Source organism: Archocentrus centrarchus, chromosome 14 (genome assembly GCF_007364275.1).
Source record: "Archocentrus centrarchus isolate MPI-CPG fArcCen1 chromosome 14, fArcCen1, whole genome shotgun sequence".
In the NCBI taxonomy this organism is placed as follows: domain Eukaryota; kingdom Metazoa; phylum Chordata; class Actinopteri; order Cichliformes; family Cichlidae; genus Archocentrus; species Archocentrus centrarchus.
This window is the reverse complement of record NC_044359.1, coordinates 19,606,678-19,626,153: the sequence shown is the minus strand read 5'-3', so window position 1 is coordinate 19,626,153 and position 19,476 is coordinate 19,606,678. Positions and strand designations below refer to the sequence as shown.

At 37.3% G+C, this 19,476-nt stretch overlaps 1 protein-coding gene across 4 annotated transcripts; it reads right to left on the bottom strand.

Annotated features, from left to right (window-relative positions):
- Positions 1–4,026: 4,026 nt before the first annotated feature.
- On the bottom strand, positions 4,027–10,156 carry rnf167 (ring finger protein 167). 4 transcript variants are annotated; one of them, XM_030747274.1, is made up of 10 exons: positions 10,075–10,156; positions 8,511–8,641; positions 8,312–8,392; positions 8,089–8,226; positions 7,926–8,013; positions 7,731–7,821; positions 7,188–7,293; positions 6,868–6,961; positions 6,589–6,669; positions 5,982–6,394 (listed from the first exon to the last, which is right to left on the bottom strand). In XM_030747274.1, exons 2-10 carry the CDS (start codon positions 8,613–8,615, stop codon positions 5,982–5,984), a joined length of 1,197 nt encoding a protein of 398 aa, XP_030603134.1. In that variant the 5' UTR covers positions 8,616–8,641; positions 10,075–10,156. The 4 variants fall into 4 exon arrangements, with proteins under 4 accessions (XP_030603136.1, XP_030603134.1, XP_030603133.1 ...); XM_030747273.1 differs by having other exon boundaries at positions 10,018–10,104; XM_030747275.1 differs by having other exon boundaries at positions 10,022–10,100.
- Positions 10,157–19,476: the final 9,320 nt, after the last annotated feature.

The following is a 19,476-nucleotide window of genomic DNA, read 5'->3' as shown; positions in this document are numbered from 1 at the left end:
GTTTTCTGAGTTCCTGCTTCACGTCGTAAACCAACACCACGCATGTCCCGTTATTAAAGGCTTGCATGTGAACAAATAATCAATTTCTACTTACACATTAATATAATATTATATATATATATATATATATATATATATATATATATATATATATATATATATATATATATATATATATATATATATTTTTTTTTTTTTTTTTTTTTTTTAAATCATACAACTTATACATCATTATTTGCAAATCTACCACTAATCTAAGCACACATGCAAATTTGCCTTCAGACCCAAACCTACAACAACATAGATGTAAGAGGAATAATCATGAAATGGAGCTAAAAAATTAAACCACAATATTGAAAATGTATTAGAGGAAATGATCATTAAATAAATAACAGGCTCGAGGTTTTAAACATGTAAATGTATGCTCTTACAACTTCCAGGTCAGGATTTTCAGTTTCATTCTCCATGTATCAACAGGGTCCACAAATTTTAGCATGTCACCCATAGCATTACATTTAGGTCTGTAATTTACTGGATGAAGACACAGATTTTATAGTTTTACTTCTGTTTACCAAAGTTGAATTGTCATCTGTGGCCTTTAAAGCCTTTTAGTGTTGCTGAGCTGGTGAGTGCTTGCCTTCTTTTTGAGAATTTAGCAGACTGTTCATTCAGCCTAATGAAGACCTCCTTCACCTGCATCAGCCTCTTCAAAAAGCTACCAAATGGTAAATAGACTGGTTCTTGTATAGCACTTTTCTACTCAAGCACTCAAAGCATTTTATACAACATGCCTCATTCACCCAAGCACTTTCTTTTATGCCTAAGTGCTTTCCATCTAACATTCACACTCCACTGAATCACAGAACACCTTGGGGTTCAGTATCTTGCCCAGTCTTTGACATGCAGACTGGAGCAGCTGGGGATTGAACCACCAACCTTCCAATTGGTAGGTGACTTGCTCTACCTCCTGAGCTACAGCCACCCAAATGTGACCTCAACATTTGGAATCAGCTCCACATCTTTTATCTGCTTAGTTTGTCGTGGAATAATGAGGGAATAGGTCCCAACTGGCCATAAACCTCCTTGCCAGACAATTGTCCAATTACTATTGTGCCTCTGGAAACGAGAGACTGTGTACGAAAATGGCTGATCTTACTGGCACAAACCAATTAGATCCAAGACATCCTGCTAGATTCACTGTCTTTAAGGTTCTATTATGCTCATCCATTAGAAAAATACCATCACTCACAGTGTACATGTATGCAAAACATACTGTATCACTGTAAAATTGTTGTGGATTCTAAAAAATAACAGTGATCAATAACACATTCTTCAGTGTTTCTGCTATTTAAAATAAATTTTTGTATCATGTATCCTCTAAAATCCTTGTTCCAGACATAAGCAGTTCCCCACCTTTCAATTCAGTGGTTATTCATTAAGATTTGATTAATTAAGGCTTTATGCATATGATGAATTCAAGCCATTTAATCCTTGTTAATTTTAGTATTTCATGTCCCTTTAATGATCTCGCCTACTGTGTTAAAGAAAAGGCAATTCATATTTGAGCTGAATAAATCTTTTTATTCCCCGGATACATGATAGCCATGCATAGGTTAACCACTGGCTGGATAGTGTGTGGGACTAAAGGCAAGTCTGTTTCTTTAATTTTGCTCTATGTGGGCTGAGAATTAATGAATTTCAGTGGGGACATCGTCACATTTGGAGTTCCTCTCTGAACCAAAGGAACTAATACAAGATTATTAAGCTTGGATTTGGTGCAAAGCATTCCGAAAACATTAAAAACTCTGGACTTTCTTTGGGAAGGATGCCATCAAACTCCTCTTTGCTGAGATCACCCATCTTGTTAATCTTAACTTCATTTGTGTTGCTGGATTCCAGAGAGATCCCTCAGGACAACAATGAGGTAAAGCACGTTTTGCTTTCAGGTTATTTGACCTTCGCTACCTGAGTTTTATAAAACAAATGTCAAACAATAGTAATTACTGATTTTACTGCAGCAACTGACAAGTTTTTGTTTGTTTTTTACAATTTAACCTATTTTGAATCAGACAAACAGCTTGACTTTTGAACCTCAGATGAAAGTAAATTCTTCTCTCCAAAATAATATCTAATTCAAGGACAAGTTATATCCTGCAATCCTCCCATAATCAGCTTCAGTTAATTCTTAAATGGTTAATATCATGCTTATGTTGAGCTTCAATATTTTAGAAAAATGAATAAATAAAATGAAATAATAAAATTAATGAAATGACATTCTTTATGGTGCACATGTCCACAGGCTTTTTTGAAAAGTCCTTATCGACTGCACATTATCTCCACTCCTCTGGAAACCAATGCTGGACCTGGAGAAGACTTTGCTTCTGGAACCAGAAATACCCCTACCTTCCCACAAGTGGAAGCTGCATTTCTTACGGACTATAAAACGCAGGCTACTCAAGTGTGGTCACGTCTTATCTTGGATTACATGAGGCAGCAGTTTAGGTTCAAAGGGCGGACGAAGAAAAACACAAAGAAAGGATATATTTAGCAGTTCACTGACTAATGAAAGCAAAATGAAATGGTCTGAGATGTAATAAACTATTGCTTCTATGTCATCGTTTTCTCTTTTCTCTTTTTTCTCCATTTGTTCTACAACATCTCTGATTTCGCTGGGAAGATTTTTTACACATTAAAACCAAATTCAATCAACCCAAATTAGTTGTAAATAATCAACCTCATAAAAATGAAACTTGTAATATTTAGTCAGACCAGAATGACCTTTGCCATGTGTTATGCAGCACACAGTTAAAAATAATTGCATAATTGGCTGACAAGCAGTTTCGTGAGAGCTGAATTTGTAATTTATAGCTTTTCACTGTATTTGTAATTATGAGGCTCAAAGACCTGTCAGTTCAAATAAGAGAGGCCATCATTAGGCTGAACAATCAAAATAAACTAGCAAAAAATTCCAGAGTGGCCAAATCAACGAGTGGGTAAATTATCAAAAAGAAGGAAATCGCTGATCAGCTCAGCAGCACCAAAAAGCCTGAAAGACAACCAGACTGGATGATTTTATATTATTTCCATGGTTATGAATCAAGACTTCACCATATTTAATCAAAAAAACAGAAAACATATAAAGGACAGATGAAACCAAGATTAACTTGTACCAGAATGGCGGGAAGAGGAAAACATGATTAAGCAAGAAAGAGCTTATGAGCCACAGCAAACCACAAAAATGCCAAACATGGAAACTCTTGGTTTCTCCACGCAAAGAAATGCCTGTCAGTCACCTGACCTACACCTAAAAGAGCAGGCTTGTTAGTTTGTCCAATTACTTTTGGGGGATTATTTATGAAAATAGGTGTAACTCTTAAAGCGTTAACACAGTACTTTTGTTAAACATTTTGAATTAAAGCTGAATATCTGCACTTCAACTGCATCTTGACTTTTTGATTTGAAATCCATCATGGTGGTGCACAGACACAAAACTACAGAACACGTGCCATTGGCCAAAGACCCATGGCCAGAACTTCAATTAAGGTTTTATTTGTTTCTGTGCTCGGGTCAAAAACCACCTTTAAGCGTCAGCAGATACATGTTCAGATGTAATTTGTGCCAACAGATGTCAGCTCTGTTGACTGAAGGTTGCATCAGCTGACTGCCCTATTTTACTAGCAAATGAAGTGGATAGATTTTAAACTACAGGGCATAGAGCCTCTGCAGGAGAACACAAATGACTTGCTAACGCTACCAGATTGGCCTTTATTTCACTAAAATTCAACTTGGATCATTTTCTTTTTTTAACTGTTAGTGACCAATTTAAAAAAGTAAGGCGGGGGTGTATTTTTTTCCTTCTGAAAGGGGGCAATTTAAAAAAAAAAAAAAGCCGTAAGAGAGCAGCACAGGTAATGAAAAGCTGTTTTACATATTATCATCACACATTATTGACCTGGCCTTTAATATATATACACAAAGATAACAAAAACATGCTAACATGCTCATGTCATGTTTCTTTAAGTGGCTTTATTAATAAAATTATCACATCAATAACTCTTTGTAAGGAAGATCTACTTAAATGTTCTCATTTAACCAAACAGTAACACAGTCCAACTTTATATCATTTATCCTTCAACAAGCATCTTTATTGCAGCTGTTTCAACATCTGAAAAATTCCCAATTCTGCTATACATATGGAAATTATTCCTGTCACTATACATTTATTATTTAAGTCTGATAATCTAGGCACGTTCTAAAAAAAAGAAAAAAAAGAAAGAAAGCCAGAATGAAAGAAAAGGAAAAAAGATTGGGCAATATAGTGTTGATGTGTTTCGGTCAACAGTCTCTAAAACTGAGACATAAAGAGCAAAAAAAAAAAAAAGTACAGTACAAAAGATATTTTAAGCATTTTATACAAAGGAAAACAGTTTCTCTACCTTTCAATACAAACTATTGCAAACAAGTCCCAAAGAGTACCATCGTAGTAGTATTAGATTAGTGTATTTTAGCCAATAAAGGAATGTATTTATATCGCAGCCCTATTAATTCAGAAACAACTTTAAAGGTTTCCAGCTGCACGTCTCTTTGAAAAACATCAAGGACACTGACCCCACCAAGGTCAGCTTAGAAAGTGGAGAACCGAACCACAGCTGCTGGGCTTTCTGGTGCAAATCAAGTGTGAGTACGCCAGCTTGCTTTATCATTACAAGAAGCAAACGTGGAAATGATTTTAAAAAAAAAATCATTTCATGTGGGGGCAACATGTGGGGGCAACATGTTCAGACTGATGAACAAGATGCAAGCTTTCTAACCAGAAGCATTAAACACATCTCGATAGGAACAGTGTGGGTGGGGAGTGTCTGTCAATCAATCGCATTCCTTCAATTTCCTAACATTTAACATAAACATGTACATCAAGGCCAGTGTAAGGCAATGCTCCGTTTTTCCTAAAACCACCTCCTGGGTCCCACAATTTCTCATGCTATTAATCTGGGGTTGTTTTATTTGTTTGTTTGTTTGTTTTTTGTATAAAAAAGGGAAAAAAAAAACTCAATTACATACTTATGAATCTACACTTTACAGATTCAAAGAAAAAGCTAAAACATTTTACAAGACCATAACCCGTTACCTTACCTTATTCATCCACTGATCATTTATTTTGCTGTAAACCTGAGTTTGATCAACAAACTGGATAAAGCTAAAAATAATTTCCTTCAACTGCCCACAAGCGCAGAGTATTAACAATGCAAAAGCAGCACAAACTTTACATTTTCCCTATATTCTAATGTGAGCGAATGCGCTGTTATTTTGAATTTAAAATTTCATATGACAGAAAAATGCAACGTAACAGTAAAACTTGCGAAAACAGAACTAAAGATATTAAAATATAAAATGAAGACAAACATTACCCCTTCATTTAGACAGCCTTGTTAGGAAAAAAAAACAAAACACTGTCAGATATGAAATTATTATGATTAAGACAACACAGGGCCTTCAAACCGCACTAACCCTCAATTGAACCTTACATAGGGAGATGAGGATCCACTTTTCACACAACTTTGGCTACACAGATGTCATCTACAGACGTTTTACTCTTGCTTAAAAAGATCATTAAAGTGATCCGTACATTTTGTGCAGCACTAGTGATCCAGTTAGAATGAACACCATGTGTGAAAACTAATAGACTACTGTAAATGTGTGGATATCAGTGGATTATGCTCAACACTGGAATTGGTAAAACTGACCAAATGCAGGTACTGCATTTGTTTTGACACTTGGAAGAACTCCACTGGTTATTGGAGAACAGATTCTTTAACAATGAGCAAGTCTTCTAAATGTCAAGCTAGCCACAAATCTGCAAACCATTTGATTTTTTTTTCTTTTTTCGCAATAACATTATGTCTGATGGTAGCTTGATCACATGGGAAAAAAGGTTTTTAAGTAATTTCATTGCAGCTAGGTTCTGGCCATCAGATCTCCTCTCAATCCCTACCAATGAGCTGAGCCGTGTCATCATCAGAGTGGTGCCTGTCGTCTCCTGTGTCGTCACTTTCTGAGTCTGTGTCCTCTACCGGTGAGTAGTAGCCTTCATAACCAAGGATGGATGAGTGGCAGTGTGGAGGGGAGGTGAGGCACTGGGCGGCGGTTGTGGTGGTGGTGGCCAAATAGGCCCCTGGGCTCCCTGTGGGTGATCCTGGGTTTGACGGCCGAAGCAGAGGAGTGCGCTCTGAGTCTGGGTCACCCTCTCTTCCTTCTTCCTCTTCACGTCCTCCAGTTTCTGCCTCAGACTCAGACTCGGAGTGCTCAGGGTTGTTCCGGGTAACGCGCTGTTTGCACACTGGACACGTTTTCTTGGTCTGTGTGAGCCACGGGTCTACACACTTGCAGTGGTAGGCTGAAAAGCAAGAACACGCTTAGGAAACTTATTAAAGTCCTATGATGAGTGCAATACCAAATGAGAGAGAATAAAGCTAACATAAATCATAAATGCTATGAGAATAAATGATTGGGCCAAGTGGTATATCATACACAAGACACACTAACAGAAAGTTGAGAGTGCCTCATCAACACAGAATATCACATATTTACCGTGTGAACAAGGCAAAACCCGCAATTTGTCTCCTTCTTCATAGTCATCAAGACATATTGCACACACATCATAGTCATCCCCTGAAACAGAGACTGAATGTTACCAACTCACATCCCTCGTGTAACATTTAAACCCACTCTTAAGTAAAAACCTTCACATATGATTAAAGAAAAAAAATGTAGCCTTCAAATTTACATGCACAGAAAATTATCAGTCAATTCTTAATATTTTGAAAAATAATGCACCGTAGTAAAAAAAAAAAAAAAAAAAAAAATTACCTTTGCTGAACTTGTGTATTGGAATGCGCTTCAGCTGTTCCTTGGATAAACGATTTTTCCTCAGCCTTTTTCTGTGCTGTACACATCGTATAATCTGAAGAATCCAAAAAGTCAGTGTTATCGATGGCAACAGACTTACAGTGACGTCCCAGCACTTCCCTTACCATCATGACAAAAGCCTCTACTACCACTGGCACAGACGCAACATGAAAGCAGAAATGCTTTACTTTCATTTCATGCATGTGATAGCACGTGCTAAACCATTAAATCATGTGTTACGTTACTGAGAACCCACAAGACGTCAAGTCATGTATACTTACCAAAATGACAGCCATCACAAGAATAATCATGCACACTACTCCGGTGAAGGGAATAAGGTAGTACGACAGTGGAAAAGGAAACTCCGGCTTGAGGATCACATAAGCCCTGGAAGCCAAGTGGGGGAAAAATATAAATAAAAATCTTTATGTGTTGGTTTCTGCAAATCGAACCTATATAAACAGATATTAAAGGTTGCCAACAGGCTATAAATTTCCATATGCAAAGTCTGTAGGCAAGATGCAAAATTTTCAGTACTGGAACCCTTCTGGTTTTTATTTGTAAGCTAAGGTCTTTGTTACAGGAAAACACAATGTTTCAAGGGCAAAAACCATTGGCTATCATCTGACAATGATGCATTTGATTAACAGTATTTGTTTTTTTATTTATCTGCATTAATAACATGACATGATAACAGACAAAAAATATGAGCTGGCTACACTGGAAGGACTCAAAAAATTACCATTGCCCCAGAGAAGCCAAGTCAAATGGTTCTCAGAGTGGTACAAATCTAATGCTGACAGTTAAATATTGTTTCACCTTACCCTTGCTCTGGAATTATGTGCTCCTTGAGAATTGTAGAGGCGTAGTAGCTGGTGAATACCGAGGGAATCTCAATCATCTCTGCAATAGTTTCTGTAAAAAAAGAAAAAAAAATACCAATCAACAAGATTCAGATACACACAGCAGGACAGTGTGAAAGTGTTAAGTTTGAAACTATACACTCTACAAACAATTACCATTGCTGTAGTCCATATTGAGCAGTTTTTCTGAATACATGTTGTGAATGATGGCAGCACTGTATCCGGCTTCCTGTGCATTTAAAACCTGAAACAAGTTCCTCACATTAGACCACTTTGCTTCTCAAACAACACAAATTATTCAGTGTTAAACACCACTTACCTTTATATCAAAGTTGCAGTCGTAACGTTTGATGAGCACAACAAATTTGGTTGTGTTGGCATCAAAAGATGATGGCAGCAGAGGAGGAGGGACTATTGCTGTGCAACCATTAGATGGACGGGAGGCAACCAAAATGCCCTAACACCCAATGAAAAAAAGACATCATTATCAAAAGGTTATGACCTATATTTTTCCATCTACACTCACTCTCCAATGCTCTCACCATTAATCCATCCTTCGGAAGTGGAGATCCAAACATTGCAGGGAGGTCCTCAAATATGAAATTGGTCATATTGTTATAATGCTGCAAAAAATATATACAAAAACTATGAGAACTTAAAGAAGTTTCAGACCAGTCTGAGGCCCATATTTACAAACAATGCTTAATAAATTATATGATTTAAAGCTCCAATTCTACTTACAGCATATATATAGGCATCTGTGGGCAAGGGGGCCAGTGTGCTGCAGAAAACCAATGTTAGTATACTCAGTCGAGTTCCCATGCACCAAATGCCAAGGTCCACCATCCTTGGTTACTTACAGTTAAAATAACCTGTGAAAAAAACAACAGCATGTGTTAGTGTAAAAACCAGAATGAAAATCCTTGAGGTTTCAGGATAATGTGATGCCTTGTTATGCAAATGAATGATTTAAGTGGTTCAATCTAAATGTGTAAGCTGAGTCACAAACAGCAGCATGCATTTGCACACGCTACATTGTCATGGAGCAGCAAGGCAAACGTTAGTGGCCTCAAGTATCCACATTTTACAACACAGTCATCTTTTGCTAAGAACCTAAACTGCTTCTTATTTTCACAAACAAGTTATGTTTACATAAAACACTAAGTTCACTGTCCCAACTGTTTGCAGTTTCCAAAGGTTTGCTATATTGACACACCACTTCATATCACTTTAACCCAGAAACATAATCTAACCTGTTATTTACAAGCCTTAACACAAGACCTGACAACGGTGCTTTTGATTAAAAAAATAATAATATTTCGCAGTTTAAATTCATTTCTCCCATGTGAAGACAGGAGAACCGGGGAATAGAGGTGGACTACATCTACAGATTACCCACAGAGGTGAATATACGAAAATTAAATTGGCTAAAATCGGCAAAGCACGAACAACGCACAACTTACATTCAGGTCCCTTATACTGGTGCAGATGGAAACAAACTAGTTGACTCAATGTGTGTTTAACAAAGATGAATCTGAATGCATATACAGGTATCTTGCTTACTTTAAAGAAACAAACAAACAAACAAAAAAAAGCCAACAGCCTCAGTATCATGAAGTAAGTGAGATTCTCTAGTTTCAACATTCCACAAAGGCCACTGATGGACCGGTTTGTCCCACTAGTTAGCCATATAACCCAAATACCGTGTGTTGCCAAACACAAAAGGAATGTAACCACTATGTGTTGCTGCAGCTCCTCACAGGAAGTTAACATGCAATCGCTGCAGATCCTCTGCCGCCACAATATACCTGTTAACTATGTAGCTAGGTCAAAGTAGACTGACGAGCTGGAACTCGATTAGCATGCAGTTCATTTCAGTTTCTGCTAAACTATGACAAAAGTACAGATAACGTCAGATGAATATCAACCGTATAGCGTGGAGCAGCATGCCTCCTTATCCCGCTAATGTCTGCACTGGGAGGCTTGTTCTCTCACCTGGGATTCTCACATGCAATCGTGTAAAAACGAAAGCTGCTATTTTAATTTTATACTTTCCAACTAGTCCCCCAGAGAGTTAATATTTCCACGATAAAACGACAACGAAAGACGGGAAGGATTAGCTAAACGTTAGCTGTCGCCTGGCTGGTATTATCTTATGTTAGATAACAGTTACGTTGTAGCCGTCACGGATAACCATTATGTCTATGTACATCGTATTATACAGGTTTAAAAAAAATAAAAACCGAACCTACGTCCGACGTGAAGGAAGGAAAACAAGCGTACAAGCTCAGCCAAGTAGCGTTACCTTGCGGCCGCTGGGTTTGTTTGTTATTGCTTCTTCTTCGGTGTCCTCCTCTTCCTCCTTTTTCTTCCTCTTTAGGTTTGGTTGCTGGTTGGAAAACCCGCTTTCAGTAGCAACACCGTCACCTACCGGACTAGGGGTGTGATACAGTAGCTTGGAGAAGTAAATAGATAGATAGATAGATAGATAGATAGATAGATAGATAGATAGATAGATAGATAGATAGATAGATAGATAGATAGATAGATAGATAGATAGATAGATAGATAGATAGATAGATAGATAGATACTTTATTGATCCCAAAGGAAATTAGGGCATCCAGCAGCTTAATATGCACAATAAATAGATTACAAACAATGGAGGTATAAATTATATTAACAATACAGACTAACAAACTATACAAACTATACTATTATATAAATTATACTAAGCCTTACAGTGGCTTAGTGCTCTGAAAACAAAACAAAACAAAGAATACAGGGATATGGATGATTCCGGTAGTGCAATATACATATACAAAAGTTCAGAGGCAAACAATGCAGTGCATTAATAAACAGTAGTAAAGTGGTAATGCTGATTGTATGTTATCGTCCCCCAAGTGAAGCATTAAAGAGTCTGATGCCTCTTGGAGCAAATGAGTTCTTAAATCTGTCCACTGAGCAGTGGAGAAGAAGATGGCATCCTCCATACCCACCTTCTCCTGATAGGCAAACTGTAGGCGGTCCAGTGCATGTTTAACCTGGGGTCTAAGTACATGTAGGAGGAGACATTCCATGGTCTTAATGGTGTGCGATGTTAAAATAAGATTTTAAAAATCTCATTTAGATACAAATGGAAGGTGTCAACATAGAAAGAGTGCATGACATTAAATTCCTGGGCGTGACAATAGATTACAAACTTAGCTAGAAATCTCACATTAATCATATTCAAAATCAACTGTCTAAAAGCATTTCAGTTTTGTCCAAAGCAAACCATGCAATAAATCCAAAATCACTTTAAATTCTTTAATAATCTTTGGTGTTACCATATTATTGTGTGGAGGTCTGAGGAACTGCTTATACAAGCTCATTACAACCACTGTATTTATTACAAATAAAAAATAGCCATATGAATTATTCACAATGTCAGATTTTTTAATTCTTTGATCTTGTACAATTCAAAAGAGCACTATTAATGTATAATGTGAGGAACAAACTGTTTCCAGAATCTGTTCTGAAATTTATACCTCCTACAAAAAGAATATGTTTTTGGTAGTGTTTGCATGCATGTCATTATGTGTGTAAACATGATTGCTGGAAAATTTTTGAACAAATTCTGATCAACCTTTGTAGGGCTGCAGAGTGGGGTCATATTAACACTCCATTCAAATTTGGCTTAAATCCACCAAGGTCTTCAAGGTCAACTTAATGATTTATTGGTTGAAAATTGATAAAAAAGCTTTATAACTTAAAAACTATGATTCTTACAAGTGTGGTGTGTTTTGGTCAACATATAGAAAATACCATATAAAGATTTAAAATATCGTGTCACCTTTGACCGCTGACCTCTTCTTCAAGGTCAACAGACTGATCTGAAGGTCAAAAGGATAAACATGCTATATAGCACCATTTAAAACTATGTTTCTTACCTCCATTGGCAACATTTAGGAAATGATACAGGCATATGAGTTTCAGCAGGGCAAAGAACAAAAGCCTGCACTACAAGCTTCTTAAAGTATGTTTAAAAAGAACATTTACGAAAACATGATGAATATATACAAAATTGCAATGCTAGTCTCTTAAAAGTAAATACTGCCCAGAGAGTGAACTTCATTTGCACATTGGAGTGCTTACTGTTCTGCAATAGAAAGGGGAATTACAATTTAAGGGGTACATTAAATTTTAAGATGCACAGTATTTGGACAACCGTAAGAGGTTTTTCTATATTCATATATGGTGTAAAAATGTGGAACAGCTTAAGCATGGAATTAAAACAATGCCCGAACATAACTCAGTTTTAAAACAAATCTAAAGAGACTATTTTCACAGGCCACAGGGACTGAGAGGGGTGTTAATCACAGGGTGTCTAGCTTGATGTAAAAATGTAGTTTGTTGTTACTATATTATTAGATTTACGTGTTCAAAATAAAGCAGTCAGTCAATCATTTGAACTTTATTGGAGGTGGGGGTGAATCCCTGCTACTGATTTATAAATTATAGTTGAATGTTGCTGTCATAATAAAGTATGAGAAAATATAAATTTAATTTAACCTGCTTATTGAAGACTACTGAGGAGCACCAGGACAGTACTTCAGCACTGCCATCAAGTGGTAGGATCTCTGTTGTATGCAGCGTTTTTGTTATTGTCAGTCTGACGCCAGGACTTTGAGAATTCAGTGGAAATCAACTGTACCACAAATAAATGAAAGGAAAAAAAAGCTTTGCTTGGATATGAATGAATCAAATGTGTCCATGTGGCATTTAATGTTTCAGTTTTTAGCTATTTGCTTTCTAAGATGATGAAGCTGATTGCAGTGATGTTATGGGTAAATAAATAGAGTTCAAGTATGCTGGCATGTTTTTTCTTGTTGTTCTGCCACACCCTGGTGTCTCCTGTAATTACAGTAAGGTAGTCTGCGCAGTAAACCTTCTTATTGTCATGGTCCCCGAGTCCTCCTGGCTGGGTTGCTCTTTTCCCATCTTTTCCCCCTCTCTGCCTTCGTACTCTCACTTCCCCTCTCTTAGTGCTCTGCTTTTTGTTTACCTGTGTGCAGAGGTGGTCTCTCCCTGGTGGCTCTGCCCGCCTGTCAAATACTCACCTGTAGCTGGCTTCTCATCATCCACCTGTTTCCCGTGTATGCTGATCAAGACAGGCTATTTAAGGCTGGAGGAAAGTCTCAGTCTTTGACAGATTGTTGTGTCAGAGTGAGGCATGAAAGGCTGCTAGGGTCAAACCGCTGGCCTCTGTCTGGTTTCTTGTCTTTTGGTTTAATGTTGCTCTCTGCACAGATCTCATCCAACCTGGATCCTTCCACAACTGGTGACTGTGTGTGTGAGAGCCCTGGGCAATTCAGCAGCCTTCACCCCTCATAACAAAAATTCTCTGCTCAAACTGTGTTTTTCCTAAGTTTGTTGTGGCAATAAAGCCTGTGTTAACCTTTTATCTGTGTGCAGCAAGCGAGTCCTTTCTGTGGGAAGCACCATGACACTTGGTGTCAAAAGTAAAAAACTCGACTCTTTTAGCTTTTTAAGGTTGTTTTTAGAAAATACTTTTTTTTTTTTTTTTTAAGTTTGGGGTTTAATTTGTATGCATGTTTAATATTTGTGTTTTATCAAGAGACAAAGACCTAAAAGAGGAATTACCCATTTGCATGGTAGCTGTTACTTAATATGCGCACAGTCTTGATAGGAAAATAAGATTAAAACCTTTATATCAATTAGGGATGGCGGATGTCATTCCCTTGCATGACAAAATGTGGCAGTATGGCACAGATCAAACAGCAGTGAAAAGTTTGTTCTGATAATGTGAAGTTTCTCCTCTCAGTAAAGGTCACCCAAGGGTTTTGACCACTTTAGAGTCATGGATGTCTGCAGCAAATTGTTCCACCCCTTATGAAGTGTACAATTATGCACCCTTTAAGTTAGTGGCCCATAGAATTTAAACTCATGTCAGTTTGGATAGTAGTATTTGGACCAAAGCATTAGCCAAGTAGGTGAACAACTTCAAGAACGACTTGGGCAAGAAGGCAGCAGATGTTGTAACAGCTGAACATATGAACACACGTCAGCTGGTCCTTATTACAGCCAAGTGAACACATCCAGATCATACAACAAAATAGGTTCAATCCAATGTCAAGCAGTTTTTGCCTTTGGTAAGCAGCCGTCTATGTGTCTTTAAAATTCAAGTGGAATAGCAGAGCTGCAGCACACAGTCCCAACAGCAGCGACTCACTGCCCAGCGGCTGAGAGCCTGACCATCTGAAAGCACCGGTGGACCACTGTAGGCCACATCTCCAGGCATGATCTCCAGTATGCAGCCTTTGGAGCCATGCACTATAGGCACTGCATTGGGCTGCACCAAAAATTGCACAACACACAAAAATATGCAATGTAAGTAATAACATATTTTCCATGTAGTTTTTGTCTTGTTTTAGGCCAAGGCGGCTGATTCCTATTGCCCCTTTACCAAATAATGACCAGTTGTTCCTTAAGCACAGATGTAATCTGGTAGATGATCTACCACAGGATGCAACTGTATGTTTGCGCCACAAAAAATTTACCCGGATTTGCACCCATAGCTGCCTAGAACCTACCGCAATGCATAAAACCTGCATTCAAGACCCATTTGAAAGAATCTGAGTCATCACCCGGAGAATACGGGGATTAGTTCTGTGAAAGCTGGAATGAAAATGTGTACAGTGTAGGAAACATAAATATGAGCCAGCCTGCATCTTGAACACAGTTCATTTGCCAGATTGACTTGAAAAAACAAGGTATTGGATTGTCACCATGCAAAATAATTTCTAGAGATACTGAAAAATATATACTAAAGAAAGCAAAGCAAGTTCCATCCATCCATCCATCCATCCATTTTCTTCTGCTTATCCACTTCAGGGCTACAGGGGGGCTGAAGCCTATCCCAGCTGTCACAGGGTGAGAGGCGTGGTACAGTCTGTCACAGGGCTGACACAGAGAGAGAGAACCATTCACACTCACATTCACTCTTACAGCCAATTTAGAATCACCAATTAAGATCAAGATGATTTAATTCAATTTATGTCCCCTCATTGATGAGATGATTGCTGATTAAAAATTATATCTTGGAAACACTTTAATAAAAATGTTGAAATGCATTTTTGGAGCCTGTCTGTAACTAATCATGTGATTAAGGCAATCTCTCAAGTTTTATCTCATGTAATAAATGACAGAAGAGGTGCAAGGGATGGGGTGAGATGGAGGGTCCCTAACAGGGGCAGCCGAAAGAAGAAGTAAATTAAAGGCACTCGGTAAAATATAGGACTTTTATCTTGAAACCAGTGAAGTTTAGAAATATAATTTATTATAATCCAGCTGCTGTACATACATTTCAGTATGTCAAAAATTCATATTGGGAAAATGAGAGAGAACATCCCATATTTTGAATGTAATATTTACAGAAACTTGCTCTTTCTAAAAAATGAAATGATGAAATTGTAATTTGGATTTGGTACATGGTGTCATACCTGGGGAATATTGCACTGAAGTTGGATGAAAATGTTGTTTTCCATATTCATATATCTCTGAAACCCGTCACCTAATTTGGACTGTTTTAAGGAATATTATGTGCCTTGTGCATGTGAAGCTGTAAACAAAATATCAGTACGAGTATCAATATGAAGTACCTAGATTGTATAGTGTGGTTTTCTAGATAATGAAATTTTAAAGTGACAGCAGGGACCTAAAGTTTTGCATAATCCCCATTAAGAAGAACGTCTTTCTCCTGGAAAAAATTCCAAGCAAATCTGTCATGGTCAGACAGGAGGGATTTATTTATTTGATGAATTTGGATTAAATAAAACTCGCAGAAAGCAAATGAATTGGTGAAGGTTTATAGTTTCCAAACATTAAGCTATCATAATGCCTTGATAAAGCTTTGCACCCTTTATGAAACAATCAAAGTGACTTTTTTGTGAATGTATTGTTGTGTCTTTGTTACAGCAAACTGTCTGTGCAGCTTTGTCAGCAAAGCTAAAAAACATGATAAGGAAAACCACACCTTTTCCCTATCCCTAAACTTCTCTGAGGTAAGTTACTTACCTTTGGGAGTTATAAAGTCATCACCTGGGATTCAGTCCACTGCAACAATCCCAGTGGCTCTGGCTCCTAAAGCTCAGTTATGTGTACAGACCGTGACTCAAAAGGAGTGATGGTAACCAACGAGTGAAAGTGTCTCTTTAAATGTTACCATATTACTTATTTTCTTGCTGCAAGAAGACCCTGTTGATATACTGCATGTTGGTGAATTTTGTGTTATAAAAAAATCTTATGAACATATATAAAAAAAAATATATGTTTCAGACTGCCCAGGAAATCAAATAAAAATATCAAATTCATAACCTGAAGTTCTTCAAGGTGTTGTCATATATTACAGAGCAGTGTTGTGTGTATTATGACTTGCACTTGTGTAAATAAATTGTCTGCTATGAGATACAGCTCTAATATCAATGGCCTTGTGTTCCTGTTCCACTGAAAGCATGCAGCTTATTGAATTAGAGCAATAATACAAACACTATTAAATAAGCACATGGTTGGAAAGGATTTCTATGGAAGTGTAGGCCATTTTTAGCCTGCATAGTTTTTCATCTTGGGATGTAAAATCTTTTTTTTATGGGATTTTATGGATAAGAAATGAAAAACAAAACATAAGCCTGGATGTGAATCAGAGTGTTAGAAGATCTCTGCTGTCAGACAAAATTCAAATCACATTCTGACTACTAATCCAAAGTTAGATAAAAAATACAAACAAACAAATATTTTTGATGTAATAATTCATGACAAAGCTGTGACTTGAGCTGCATTAAAACGAAATTCAAATAATCAAAAAACAAAAGGCAAATACAAGCAGTTAATTTAATATTGCAATGTCCAGCATGTTACACAGAGTTAAAATGCTAAATACAACCCTCCACAGCAGTGCTCTCTGTTTGCCTCATCTTCTGTTAGGCTTGGCTAATTTTCTGGCATGTATGACTTCATATACAGTCCGGTCATGTTTCCTCATAGAAAATGAGACACACAGCACCTAAGAATAATAATAAAAAACAAAGTGTATTAGCAACTATACATACAGCATACATTAATGAATTCACTGCTGCATCTGAGCATTAACACTTACAAGAAGCCTTTCCCACAGCCCAGAGGTCCAAAGAACAGCTCTGTTGGGAGGCAAACTTTTCTACATACTCCGCTTAGACTGGGACAAGACCAAGGAAAGGATGCAGCCTCATTTTCAGCAACTGTAATTTTGAAAAAAATAAAGAAATTTACCTTAGTTTTAAGTAAGATCCTTTTTGGTTTAAGATTGAAAAACTGTAAATTCTGAAGGAACTAAACTGAGCAGAAAAAAATCTGTAGAGATCTGTGAGATACAATATCGAGACTCACCGTTAAGCAGTAAGACAACCAAGAGTGCCAAAACAACCACACGATAACAAAACATTCTTGCGTCTGTCAGTCTTGCTCCAGAAATGAGGATTAGGTCTGGATCTGTGTGTTTTAGTCAGAAGGGAGCAGAGGATGAAGCAGCAGACTGGTCACTAGGATTTATATTATGGAAATACAAGCACTGTTAAAAGTACGTGCTTTCCTCAATCACATTTAAGAAAATTACATTACTGCGCCCAACTCGTGACCAAGTGTCATGAGTCAAGAGTTGCACTTTCCCAATAATTTGATTTATAAATGCAATTGAAAGCACATGCACATTCTCAGCCTTCACTACTTTCTGAGATGGAGGGAATTAGCACACGGACCTCCTCCATCTATGTTAAATGACTGAGAAAGAATTTTCCCATAATCAATTTCTGTATCTCTGTGCATTTGCTGAAGAGAACAGCTTGTAAACAGTGTTAGCTTTTGGATTTTTTTTTTCTTGCAGTATTTTTTGTAAAAAAGCTCATTTAAAGTCAAGCAGCATTTAAAATTGTTGCACCAGTTCTAAAGCGAATGTTCAGTCAGAGAAACAATATTTTTTTCACTATTAAATAACATTACTGTATCTTATGATGTGTGGTTGTCAATAGACTAGTGCTATGTAATGTTTTTTAAAGCATAGCAATGCCTCTCTAGAACATATGCTTCAGGAATTACAGCCCATTTTGTGGTAGAGGTGCGACTGGCCCAAGAAGTGGTGTAGTAAGGGATTAGGGAATCTGGCCAGGGCACATAAGGCATACAAGGTTACAAGACAGGCCTGGAAAAGGAGAAGAAGGGTGTTGGTGATGTTCTTTACTGAAAAAGAAACTCTTGAATTATCTATAGAGATTTAATTTTCCATTTCTCTTGGTTAGAGAGGTAGAATTTGCCAGTTTGATGGACCTGAGAGGCCTAAAAAAAAAAAAAAGAAATCAGGGTTGTCACATGTTGAAATTTGACTGTTTGCCAAATGCCAGGAGGTCTCTTGTCTAATATGAGCCTCTTAAAAAAAACAAAAGAAAAAACCAAGGTTGCAGACATTTCTTACAGCAATACCCCTGAATTAGAATCAAATACCACCTTACTGAGACAGTTCATGAAGTTTAGATTTCAGTTCATTCACAGGCTTCTTGTAGCCTGGATTGCCAGCACCCTCAATGTGCAGCCTCAAAAGAGCTCTAATGACCCAAAAACTAACATCTCCGCAATCAGTGCTGCAACAGCATTAACAGCACTTCAGTATTGGGCCTTGAGTCTGGAAACTCAAAGACTGTGTGCTTTAGCCAGCAGTTAAAGAGGGCACACCTTGTCATCAATCTTATATTAGGACAAGTGTTTTATATGTTTATATATATATTTATATATATATATATATATATATATATATATATATATATATATATATATATAAATCAGTTCCATTCAACCCATGGTGGGAAAGTGTGACAAGGTACTGTTTTCCTCTCGGCCCTCATCTCTTTCCTCCAGGTGCTGTCCAGAGAGGTCTCACCTGTTGCAAAACAGTGGTATCTAATTGCCTTCCAGAGGAATAGAAATACAAAGCGGACTAATGACCCTCTTAGGTATGACTCTTCAGATTTTATTTTATTATTATGGTGTGATCAGTGGTGGTTGTTTTCTGGCAACCCCATACGCTGTGCATCCTAACACACACACACACACACACACACACACACACACACACACACACACACACACACACACACACACACACACACACACACACACAAAACCCAAAATGTAAAATAAAAAATAAAATAAAAATGCATACAAATACATATATATACATACATATATATTTGTATCAGTTTTAAGCACTTGCTTTTGGAGCCCAAGTTAAAAAAAATCAAGGCATTAAAATAATAATAGTAAAACTATAATATTTTAGACATTTTAAAGCTGCTGCTATTTAAGAATCTAATGCAGTATTAAATTTAACAAATATATTCCAAATCATCATTTTCAGAAACCCTTCTGTAGCACAGAGTCAGCCATGAATGTATAGAATTCTTCTTATAGGCTTCCTGTCGCCTTAACAAGTTATAATATGAAGGTCAGATGCCTGGTTAGGCCTTGCCTGAAAGGTCAGTGGAAAGATGGACTCAACATGAGTCCTGCATTAGCTTTTATAGGTCTAATTTTTGAAGGCCATCAGTGAATGATTTCAGATTTAGCAGCATCCGTGTCCCTTCTGCACAGGTGATAGGGAAAAGATGCAGCAACGATTGTGTC